Source organism: Eptatretus burgeri, chromosome 13, assembly GCF_056783735.1.
Source record: "Eptatretus burgeri isolate ZD-2024b chromosome 13, Ebu_testis_v1, whole genome shotgun sequence".
Taxonomy (NCBI): Eukaryota; Metazoa; Chordata; class Myxini; order Myxiniformes; family Myxinidae; genus Eptatretus; species Eptatretus burgeri.
In genome coordinates, this window is record NC_140973.1 from 37,572,619 (window position 1) to 37,584,879 (window position 12,261).

Here is a 12,261-nt window from a genome sequence, read left to right on the forward strand (position 1 = left end):
TATTGTGCAGGAACAGTTTCCCCCCCAACTGAACCCAGAGCCCGAAATGGGCGCAGAGGCCGCGGTGTATGACACCCCCCCACCCACCCCGCCTCCATCAAAGTCCTTCCCCAGTCCCCGGCGGACCCGCGCCTGAGGGCGAAGCGATTGCCGCAGATCCACTTAACATGGGCTAGGTAAACATGATTTTACAAGCGATAAGCAGAATGGAAAACAAAATGAATGCCAAGATGGAGGAAATGCGGGGTGAGATGCAGCAAACAGGCCGAAGCCTGCAGGCAGGCATGAAGGCAATAGCGTGCAGCGGAGTGCGTAATGGCGACGCCACGTGTGGGAGCGAACGAGCTAGGAGGGAGTGCAACGGTTGTCAGGCCCGCGGTGAAGGCGGGTGAGGAGAAAATAATTCGGGAGACGTGTTGGGCGAGACGCGTGTAGGTGACGGAAACTGTGATGGTGACGCAAGGTGAAAAAACTAATCGGGGTAACGGAGACCGGAACGTGTGAGACGAGGCACAAGGTGACGACAAAGGAAATAAAAATAGTGGAGACAAGGGAGATAAGGGAAGAGACGGAAATAACAGAGACACGGGAGGTAGAAACGGTAAAGGAGAGATTACACGATGAAGACGGGGTTAGTGACGAGCACACATACACAGAGTTAGTGGAGGACGATGAGGGGGAGCTGACGGACTGGTTAGAGACCTGGTGCGGGCAGCTGGATGGCCTCCTCCAGGAACGAGGGGAGGGAGTATGCCCCCTTGAAGCGGTTTACGACCAGGTGGGTTCGGTCGTGCCAAGCGGAGTTGAGGGGAGGAGTGCTGCGAATGGGTGCACGCTGAGCTTGGGGGGTATAGAGGCCCCGAAACCCCTTGTGGGGACACGAATCCCCAGTGTGGTTGTCCCGGTGTGTGTGGTGCAAGGTGTGAGTGCATCCCCGGGTGTGGAAGCGACCCCGTGTGTGAGTGGTGTGGTGGCAAGTGTGCCGAAGTGCGTGCCTCCCAGCACACCGTGTGTGGAGAGGCACTGTGTGTGGAAGGAACCACGGGTGCGGGTGAACGGCAGTGTGTGAATGGAACCACGTGTGCAAGGGAAATGGCATCCGTGAGTGAGCGGCCGAGTGTGAGAGAGACTGTGTGTATGAGAGAGTGGTATGTAAAGGAGATGATAGTGGGCATGCGGGAGCACACAGCCGCGTCTCCCGGTGTGAATGTGAGTTTGATGGAGTGGAGTGTGAGTGTCGTGACACGCAGGAGTGTGTGCGTGGAACGGAGACGACGGCGACAGAGAGACAAAGGCCGAATAGCGGCCGTAGCTGTTTTGGGGACCACGCCAGGTTCACTCAGCAGCGAGCGCGAGGTCCGTGCTTTGCAACGCACGAGGCCGCCACGTGCTCGCTTGCGGGAGTGAAGCCCGGTCCGGAAACGCCAGCGGTGAATGTTGCCGATCCCGCGGACGGACAAAGTTTAGGCAGGATTTCGGATTTGGACCGGATGGGTTCTCCACGTGGGCGTGTGTGTTAAGCTCCAACGGCCAGAGCACATGTGTTCGCATGGGGAACCCCTCGAGACGTGATATGAGGCTTGTGTTTTTTTTATGCGCAGGGTGATGTCATGGCTGCGTGTGTGGTTGGAATCCGGCAGGAGGGTGAATCCCTGCCGGATGGTACCGTCCAAGAGGGACGAGGGACGCGAACAGCTGCCATGACGTCACGCCAGAGGTGCGCGGCTGCGAATTGCCGCGCTAGTGCGCAGGTTGCGAGTTGTCGCGCTGGTGCTGCGGGGAAAAAAAAAAAAGCAAGCCTCGCTTTCGGGTGAACAGGATTCCCCGGGCAAGGGGTGGAAGTCCCCCTTGCCTGAGCACAGGATGTAAACTAGTTGGGGGGAAGGGTTCGTGTTTGCTCGACCGGCTTAATGGTGCAGGGGTAAGTCCTCATGGGGTCCGTGGAATGGATTAGGTAGAGGGATGTTAGATGAGATTTAGGATGGGAAATAATAACAGAGGATTTTTGGAGACAGTGACAGACTTTGAGTGTGTAGAGGGGACGTAGTTTAGCTACGTAGTGTTAAATGGAACGTGCTATAGTATAAAGGACGACGTGGGAGCACGAGTTAGGGGATTTCATGAGCAGGATGGCTGAGGTCAGCGGTGTGCGTGTTGAAGAGTTGGTGAGTTGAAAGGAAACGTGTTGAGTGAGTGAGGCCAGCGGGTCTGTGTGAGTGGAGCGAATGTGGAATGCATGGTGCGATGAGTGATTGGGGGGAGGAGTGATTCCCGCCCAAGGGACCCCGGGGTCAGTGTAGAGTGAGTTAGGGGGTTAGTTAAATTGAAAAATGGAGGTCGTTTTGCTGTTGGTGGGAGTGTAGGCTCGAACCTGTTTTGGAGGGGTGCAGGAGCCCTGTTGATGGGCTGGGAGCGTGGCTGCGAAAGGTGAGTATCGCTGAGTGGGTACCCCGGGCACCAGGCTAGTCGGCCGTAGTAGGCCAAGGGCCCATGAGGGGCCGGGATAGCGTAGTGGGCACGGGTGCGCCCGCATGATGCGGGGGCCCGGGGCGCCGTTAGCCGCGTGGGCAGTGTTGTGGGCACGGGTGACCCTCGGAAAGGGGCCCGGGAAGCCAGCCTGCCACGTGAGCGTTTCAGGGGAGTCGCCAGGGAGGGCACTCCCCGGTGTTTAGGGAGCTGGTAGGCTCGGAAGCAGTGTAGTGCCCGGGGGTGCCATCGTAGAATCGGCAGAGGGTAGTGCCTGCCAAGGGAGCCACGCGTCCCAGCCCTGAGACCGTGTGAGGGCACGGAAGGAAAATTGGGGGGCAAGGCCCGAAATTGTGAGGACACCAACACAGGCGACGGGAATCTGGGTTGATAGAACCAATAGTTTAAGCGAGAGGCGCTTGTTGAAAGCCCCGGGGTAGTTAAAGAGTTAATGGTTAGGGTAGATTAGGAAATGTACCCCTCCGCACCATCCATCCCTTCGCTCTCCGTAGGCCACTGGACCCACCTTGGGAAAGATTGCTGAATTATGCGGGAGGCTACTCTGAGGCTTTATTGGGCCTCGAGACAGGACGCTGGCCTCTTCCTTATTCCCCTCCAGAAAGGATTTTAGGGGTTGGAAGTAGGCTAGGTTGACAGGATAGGTGAGCCGGACAAAGACAGAAAGGGGGTTAGGGAGACGGAATTATAAGGAAAAAAATAAAAGGGGTCTGAATTTGTTTTGTTGTTGCAAATTAAGGGAGTGGGTATGGACAAAGTCAGGCAAAGGCGATAGGTTGGGGGGAGACAGTAGGTTAGAGCCGAGCCCATTTTCAGAGCGGCCGGCACCATCGCACTCCCTCCAGACCCACACGGAACGAGACCAGAGGCCGGCCAGGTTCACATACCGGCCTGTTGTGCTGTATTTGCTGGTCCGCACTTGCCTTGCCATGCCTCGTTGCCTGCCTTTGCCATAACCCCATGCCTGCTACCCTGTTTGCATTGCCCCTGTGTCACCATCACCATGTGCGCCAGGATCTCCTTCAGTGTGTTTTGCCAAGACTGCCCTGCAGGCAGCCGCATACGGGGACTGCATTGGTGCAGCCCGTACATTTTTGCGTTCTTGCATCCATCATCCATCCATTCCCTGGGCCAGAGACTGCATTGAGCAGCCTGGCCATCTCATCTTGATTAATGGCCACTTCAAATGGCCTGTGGGATGGCGCATGGCCTGCCGTGTTAGGGTGAGTTGCCTCCAGCAGCTGGGGTATGGAAAGAAAAAAAGAAGGTTCACTGCGAGGAATACTCAAGGGCGACCTTTTGAGCAGGCCCTGAGGACGACCTGACCTTCAGTTGCTGTGCACTCACCCACACAAAAATGACTGACGTTATTGTGCCTTCTTTCCCACATATGACAGGTCCTGGGCCATGGTTAGTGTAAATATTAGTTATGGTAAAAATTGTAAGTAAGTTTAACCCACCTGTGTGTCTGTCGTAGCGCCGGCAATGTATTTAAGTTGTCCGTGTGAGTCTGTTAGTTCGTTAGATACGCAGCGCATTAGGTCATTTATTTTTGGGACATGTATATAAAAATGTCGCATTCAGGGATCCGAAGGTAAAATGTACTAGGGGAGAACTTACACATGCTGGTCACCCAAAAATTTGACGACTCGGGACGAGTCTGTAAAAAGGGGAGGGGGTAGTGTTACGAATTTGGAAGCCTTGTGCACACAGACATTCAGGTCCCCAGAGCTCAGTTATTTCGATAAGTAAATGTGAATAGATTGCTCCCTTTCCCTTGTTTAATGGGTAATTAAATGTTCATGCGCTGCAGAGTTATTTTGATAGTTAGCGTTTTCTTTTACATTTTTACACCCCTTATAACTACAACACGCCTTCACCTCGCTTCCGGCACCGTTGCACGCGTGCGTGTCAGCACGTACGTGGGCGGAGCCCACGCAGGACCATGTGGCTCTGCTTGTTTGAGGAGCGGTCCTTTGCAAGAAGGCAGAGCCGTAACACACGGTCCGCCCAATAAGAGAGGGCCACGCATGAGCGGATCGCGCCGGAGAACGACGAAGGAAAGGGGAGAAAATAATTGCGGCGGATATGCTCGAGCGCGTGGAGGAAGAATTCGTGCCCCTTCTGATCGTGTCTCGCTGATGCCTGCTTCGTCTGCTCGCATCTCGCTGGCGCCTGGTTCGTCTGCTCGCATCTCGCTACCACCTGGTTCTTCTGACTGCATCTCGACGCTGGCCTGGTTCGCTTGTCTCAGCCAAACCGCACGAGGCGGGAAGGTCCATGTCCTTCTGGGTATCTGTGTTTGTGCGTGTGTGTGTGTGTGTGTGTGTGTGTGTCTGTGGGCCCGTCTGTAAGTAGAAATAGTTAAGTGCTTGCTCTTTGTACATTGCATTTATTTATAGTCGGTTTAATTCTGCTCTGTGTTTCCCCTTTCCCTATTGTAAATATATCCCTTGTTGAATGTTTCAGCTCGTCCTCGTCCTTTCCTCCATTGGCTTTGCACGGTGCATGTTGGGGATTTAAAGAAGGCCGTTGTTGCCGTAGTGGTGGGCATTCGGACCGACAGGACTTCGGTAACCATCCGCTCGGGTTACGCACAAGTCGAGCACGCATACGGCTCGTCCTGTACGAGTGCCGTCGAGGGTGTGAATCTTCGGTAGCTTTCCACGTGGGCCTCTAGGTATTTTGAAGTTTGGCAAATAACCCTGTCCCACGTGGTTGATTTCTTGAGGATTCACTGTCCTGTAAGGGACCCATACCTTTCGGAAAACTCTGGGTGTTCGGCAGAGTCGACTCTGCTGCTCCACCTAGCGGTCGTGCTCGCAACCGACGCCCGGCTCCACAACAATATGTCCACTCTTCTTCTGAGCAACGTTTCAAACACTTCTCCTGATCTCCCTGTCATTGTCCCTACATTCCATGTCCCAAACCTCAGAAACCGATCTCCACGTGGGGCATCAGACGATTGGTCATCATAAATGGAAAAATTTCCTCCCTTGCTTCGATCGGGTTCCCTACCTTGAGTTTTAACGAGAGGGGTTGAGGACCCCACGGGGTACTTCGGGCTGTACCCTGCCCATATGTTGCACTCATCATAGTTTCCTTTTGAGGCGATGTTTTTATGGCCGGATGCCCTTCCTGACGCCAACCCTTTCAGACGCCTCTTACGACACGCAGGGATGCGGTTTACCTACTCTAACCGAAGCACACACCGGGGTCGAATTGAGAGCAATCTGTTGAAATAGAAGAAGAGTGGTACATTATGATACAGTAATGAGAACCGCACGTGTGAAAGAGGAAGATGACAAGAGATCATCATTATTTTTTTGTGTTTTTTTTTTTTTAGAGAGAGAGAGAGAGTTTTCATCAGATGAGGTAATGAAAAGGTTGAAGAAAAAACTTGTGAGGTGAATGGTGAATTTGGATCGGTAAGCACAGAGGGTGGAAACAGACCATGTGGTTCTGGGAGAAGCACATTGCGATGGGAGGTGAAGAACCAAAAGTGAATTTATTTATATTAAATAAGGAATGCGTAACATTTGGAAAAGGGAAGGTTGAAGTGAAATCGTGGAGGTGCATGGTGAATTTGGAACGGTAAACGCGGAGTGAAGCTGATGGATCGATGGAGAGGATACAAGAAATCGTGAAACTAATGGTGAGAAGAAGGAGGAGGAGGAGGAGGAGAAGAAGGGGGAGGAGAAGAAGAAGGGGGAGGAGGAGAAGGAGAAAAAGGAGGAGGAGAAGGAGGCGGAAAAGAAGAAGAAGGATCGGGATTCGTGGGAATGCAGGGAGAAAGGTAGGTTTTTTTTTCTTTTGAATTTAAGACAAGAAACAGTGTTTAGTTTGGAGGGATGGGGGTGTTGGGAAAGTGGGGAAAATAGGAATTGAAGGTAATGGGGAGAGAATACAAATAAAAACGATCATACACCGAGACGGGAAGGCCTCAAGGAACCCGGTAAGACAAGGTCAACGAAAACTTACAAAATAGCACGATTAGTTGAAACAAAACTGAACTGGGAACACACAGAAACATGTAGGTGAGAAAATAAACAGTTAAAACGGGACAAATAATGACCGGAAACTTAACTTTGAGAAAGTCGGAAGAGACCGCTGAGAGAACCTGCTGTTGCTGCAAACCCAGAACCGGAAGTGGAAGTGGAGAAGTCGAGCGGAAGTGGAGGTTGGCAGACTGAAGACCCCAATTCCTCCTTCACTGGGTACGTCAGTTTAAAAAATTGAGCGTGGCAGCTCAAGACAATGTGTGCATGCCTTCTCTCCTGTTTTTTTTTTTAATCTCTTCACCTTCTGTTCTGAAACTCTGCCTTTGCGTGGTTGAGGATCGTAGTAACAGTTGTTGTGGAGGAAATTTAACAGCTAATATAACCTTCACCAAATAGCCTGGTGTTGGCTCAGTGGTTAGTGGTGGCTTGGGATCCTAAGGTCGTGAGTTCAAGCCCCGTCGGCCGCTGAATTAATACACCAGGGGGTTGACTCAGCCTGTCATCCTTCCTAGGTCGGCGAAATGAGTACCAATTCCAGTATGTGTACTGGTAGAGGGACACTGCATCAGCGACATAGTCGCGCTTCAAGAAATTATAGCTACCCCGGCAGCGAAGCCGCCATATGACCACACCGACCACCTTCACCAAAACACAATTAAATGGAATGCCATAACACTCTCCCCCTTCAAGGAAGAAAGCTTGAACAGAGTGAGAACCTGCCTACCTTTTCCACAAAATACACACAACTAGAAAAAAAAAAACGTTTACAGCAAGGAGTAGCATTCAGAAATACAAAATAAAAATAACTTTCTCTCAGTTATACTTCCCAACAGACTACAGGAATATCCTTTCGTTGTTCAGATATTGACAGAGTATCTTCAATTCCATTATCTTTGCCCTTGATGTGTCAAATTTCCAAGTTGAATCTGTCATAATTTGAAAAGTCACTGGGAATATTCACTTTCACTCCATCCTCTTGAATCTGTTGTGGGATTGCAGCCCCTTGGGAGGTTTCAGGTCAGTTGCCTCTGCAAGGTATCAGAGCTGATACCCTGGCCAAATCTGTTGTAAAGATCAATGAAGTCTTTGCTGCGTGTCTCGTACAAGTGACAAGTTGTTGCAATCGCGAGAGGAGTAATAACACCACACATGTGCCGCAATAATTGTTGCGCTATCATCAAGATCTTTTGTTCTGTCTGTCGACTAACTGAGACTGCAGTTCTCTTGTTGATTTGTCGGAAAGTGTACTCTGTCTGCTGACAGACTGGCAATGAAATGATAGAATGTACCTGGAACCATCTTAGAAGCTGCTTCAGTTGATATCCCTGTAGACACTGAGGTCTGCACCTCTTTTTGTGCAACTTTTTATCATCTCGCAGAATCTTTGCTGCCTGCAGAAGGGTTTCTTGTTTCTGGTTTACATTTTCCTCCTTTTCTAGTTTCCAATGTTTATCCACAGCATTACCAGTAGAAACGCTGGATGTGCAGATGAATCTGGAGCCACAGCTTTGATCATACACTGCAATACGAGTGTCAAAATGCTGAACAAGTTTCCATTTCAGTGTTACTGGACGGTCGTCGTCTGTATTCCGTACTCCTAGATCTGAAAGAATCCTTTTGTATTGATCGCATAAAGACTGAACGAGAAAACTCTGCTGTTCGTGAAACACTGATTTATTTCTTGTTGATCCACAAGAAGTTTAAATGCTTTTTCGTAAGAACGAACATCTTGTGTTATAGTTGAAGGGATTGAAGTCGCTTGAAAAGGCATTCATACATGGTTTGTGGTGGCACACATCATTAGCCACCGTATCATGTCCTGCACCAATGACCCTGCACTTGTATCTCATTTCTGTTCAGATTTTTAGCAAGACTAATGATTGTTTCCTGGTTATCATTTGGAGACACTTTCCATTGTGGTTATTTCCCCTGGAACCATCGGTTATATTATATAACGCAGCATACCTTTCCTCGATTAGGCTCACCGTGTAGTCCGGTCAATATTCTCTCTTCTGAACTTGCCGTTGGTTCTTCATTATTTCAAATCGAGGTTTTAATCCCAAGCCTCCTTTCTGTTAGCTTGTAGCCTTTTTCATTGATGTACACATTTCTGCATTTATTGTTCCATGTGGGTTGTTTGGTTTCCCAGCTTCACATGCTCCAACCAAATTTGGTCAACTTTGTCCATTTGCAACCGTAAAGCAGTTGTCTCGTCTGACGATTCTCGCCGACTTAAGTTTTTTAAATGTAGACTTTTGAAGATTGTATAATCTTTTAGTTTGTTCACCTCGACATGTACATTTTCTGTGTTTAGTTTTCACTGAATCACATCTTCTCTTCGTTTCTGTCTGAAGTGACACACTTCCTTCCAGAGCTCGCTTTCACGGCTGACTCAACTTTCATCTCAATCTGAAAAGTAACAAGAAGAGTGCCTTAACACTCGGATCACCAATCGACCGTGAACGCCAATAACTCAACCACTTGACTTAGGTTCCTCCATCTAAGGTTTAACCGGCTCCCTAAAAATAATCACGTGACCTAATTACCAGGGGACACGCCCTCGGTACGCCTTGTCCGAACTGGGTCACCTTACCGGATCAGATGCCGCCGAGCAACACTGCCAAGGACGTACTGGCTAAAAGAACGGATCGTTGGGAATAAAGTCCCGGCTAGGTTAGGATATGGACCATGCTGGATCAATGAAAGAAAAGACAAAAACGAGCTGGGAACATTTCTACAAAAGGATTTATTACAGGCAGGCAAAGAAAAATATGTGGCACAGTGAATGTAGTTTATTGTTGTATGTAAAGCAGGGATAGAAAAATGTGTGGTATGACAACGAAACAATCAATTTAATAAAGCAGACCTATACCGATATATCTTCTACAATCTTAACTTAAAGCTGGGACTGGTGCCAACACACACACATGCACACACACACACACACACACACACACACACACACGCACACACACCCCCGGTAAAGAGGAGTTAATGAGAAGAAAGGAGAGGAGATGAAGCCAACAGTCTTGGAATACATTGTGTGGTTAATCGACCATGCCACTCAGTACGTTTTGGGGGGATGATCGATGGTAAGATGCTGTTAACCAGCGCGCAGACCCAAATGAAGAGCTGCACTATGCGCGTCTGTTATCGTGCATGTCATCATTTATCACAGCGCTGCACCCGTGTCTGTTATCGTGCACGTGGTTATTTATCACAGTGGTGATCCTCGCAGACGGCTGCCCCTGCATGGTGCCGGCCCCGATCTGTGTCACGGATTGAAGGAAAGGATTGGATATAATTATTAGATGCAGATTTGGGTTGAAAAGAGTGCACCGCACACATCTTGTACAGCGTTGGGATTTTATGTATGGTTCTACGATTACCCGAGATACAGTACTCTTGCAGCAGAGGATTGTTCCATCGTGTGGTTGATGCTTCTTTTGGTCTGCGTGAGGACATTCATAGGTGGAGGGTGTTGCTGCGGTTTTCACAGGCAACTGTCTGGGTGCGGTGCCTGCTTGGATTTTTTTCAGAAATAAGAGAAAAAGTTGGAATGAAGATAGAGATATAATCAGACCTAACTATGAGATCCACACAACGCACTTCATCCCATTTGACCCACTAGACATGATAGAAAGGTCTAACTGCACACATATTAATTAAATGTCTGGGGATCCCTGTATGATGGATGCCATTGCCTTGGAGGCATGCGGTTTCCAGAACTGCAACAATGCGTACGGCTGGACACCGGGACCAACTCTGAGCGTATTTTGGAGAAATAACCTAAAAATATGGGCAGTACCCCTGGGTGCTCACCTGGTCGCGGCTGGTTAAGAAAATCAGGGAACCACTGCTCGGCATGGATGACCCACAAAATATTTAACGGAGAAGAAAGTAAATACATTCGGATTTTTTTTTTTAATGCAGTGAACAAACTTTGGTACATGGGTGATAAAGGTTGTGTCAATTATGTCAAAATTCTGTTGTTGTTTCTGAGAAGAGAGAAAATACCTATTTTGGGGGGTAACCCCTCCCAATATCTCCCTTAAACCCCACTTTTTCTAATGATGTGAACAAACTTTGGAACATCACAGGTGATGAACACTGTGGTCAAGTTTCATCAAAATTGTGTGGGGTTTCTGAGAAGAGAGCAAATACATACACATTGCTTATGTACAGTCTACACCCCCTTTCAAAATTTTCACCTTTTGTTGCCTCAAAGCCTGGAATTAAATTGCATTAAATCAAACTTTTTACACATTACGTTTGGTGTTGGCTGAATGGTTAGGGTGGTCGGTTTGGGATTCTCGGATCCTGAGTTCAAATCCCACTTATTGTGAATGAACTTTATTACATCACAGGTGAGAAAAGTTGTCAAGTTTCATTAGAATTGTGTGTGCAGTTTCAAAGAAGTTGCAAGACAGACGGACGGACGACACACCATCCCATAAACTCCCCGGCACTGCGTTCCAGGTTAACTAAAACAGACTTTCAGGATGGCCTGGACTCGAGCGGTACGCACACGCTCCTCAAAGCTGTCTCGTCTGAGTTTGAATCCCGATCCAGCTTTCAACTGATCTCAGTGCTTCACAGTTAAGGCGATTCATCAATGTGTTCTGTCCCTTGGATGAACGTTAAATGAGGCATCCTGTCTGCTGGCATTTGTTGGTGGACGTTAAATACCCCATGGTGTCCTTTGAAGTGTAGGCGAGCTGTTGCTGGGACCCTGAACAAAGTCCAATTTCCTGCCCTAACTTCCGCGGGGAAGGCAATGGTAAACGACCCAGCATAACCCTTACCAAGAAACTACTTCAACAGCACCGATGAAGCTTGGTGTTGGCTTAGCGGTTAGGGTGGTGGCTTGGGATCCTAGGCTCCTGAGTTTGAGCTCCGTTTTCCACTGAATTGATACCAGGGGGTTGACTCAGCCTGTCATCCTTCCAAGGTCGGCAAAATGAGCACCCGTATACTGGTTATAGGGGTGGTCGAGCCACGCCCCAAACCAATGATGCAACCAGCAGCCAAAAAAAGGCAGCAAACGATGGGAACAGCACCGCTGCTTTGTAGGAGTATTTTACATCAGAATTGTAAGAAATTGAAAAAAAAAAGTACAAATTCCAACCTTTCTTGTTTGTAGTTAATCCTCAAAGTACAAGCAATCAGGTGGCTAGTTTTCAAAACTTCCTCCACCCTTCCCATGTGTAACAAATTTAATTAAAATGACTAAAATGTTCGTCAAAAGATCAGAAAAAAGAACCATTCTAAAAATAAAATAAGAGGACTGCCTCAAAAAAAATACCAATAATATTTAATCAAAATAGAGTTTCAGGGCAAAGCAAAACAGATTTCCACAGCATTAGCAAACGGAGCCAGGGCGCATGTGGAAACATGATGAGCGTTCGATACAAAACGTACAAGGTCGGGCAGGAAGAGATCCGTGAACGATAAGCTGTCAGCAATCTTCTATTCGACAAAAGATGGCAGGAAACTTTTGTCCACCAGTCCTGGAGACTTTTTTCCCTTCCTCGGTGCACTCTCCGAGCCTTGGCACAATTAGGTCTTCCTTCTGCGGCACAAACGTGAGATCCAGCGATTTAGCGAGGCAAACACATTTTGTTTGCAAACGGCCAGTTAGGTCTCTCGTAACTCTTGCATACTAACCAACAACATGTCGGACGGTTGGACTTGCTTGAAAAGAGGGTGTTGTGTGAAGTGAGACACCATCCAATCTTGGACCTCTTTCACATCTGTGATGGTGTATACCAAACCC

At 48.7% G+C, this 12,261-nt stretch overlaps 1 protein-coding gene across 10 annotated transcripts in view; it reads right to left on the minus strand.

Moving 5' to 3' along the window:
* Positions 1-9,212: 9,212 nt before the first annotated feature.
* Positions 9,213-12,261, minus strand: part of METTL1 (methyltransferase 1, tRNA methylguanosine) — a 50,370-nt gene continuing 47,321 nt past the window's right edge. For all 10 annotated transcript variants that reach the window (XM_085852046.1, XM_085852045.1, XM_085852050.1 and 7 more), the window contains 2 exons: positions 12,153-12,260; positions 9,213-12,057 (listed from right to left, as the gene is read on the minus strand). In XM_085852046.1, coding sequence (XP_085708172.1) covers positions 11,944-12,057; positions 12,153-12,260 — 222 coding nt within the window. In that variant the 3' untranslated portion in view covers positions 9,213-11,943. The remainder of the gene's footprint in view (positions 12,058-12,152; position 12,261) is intronic.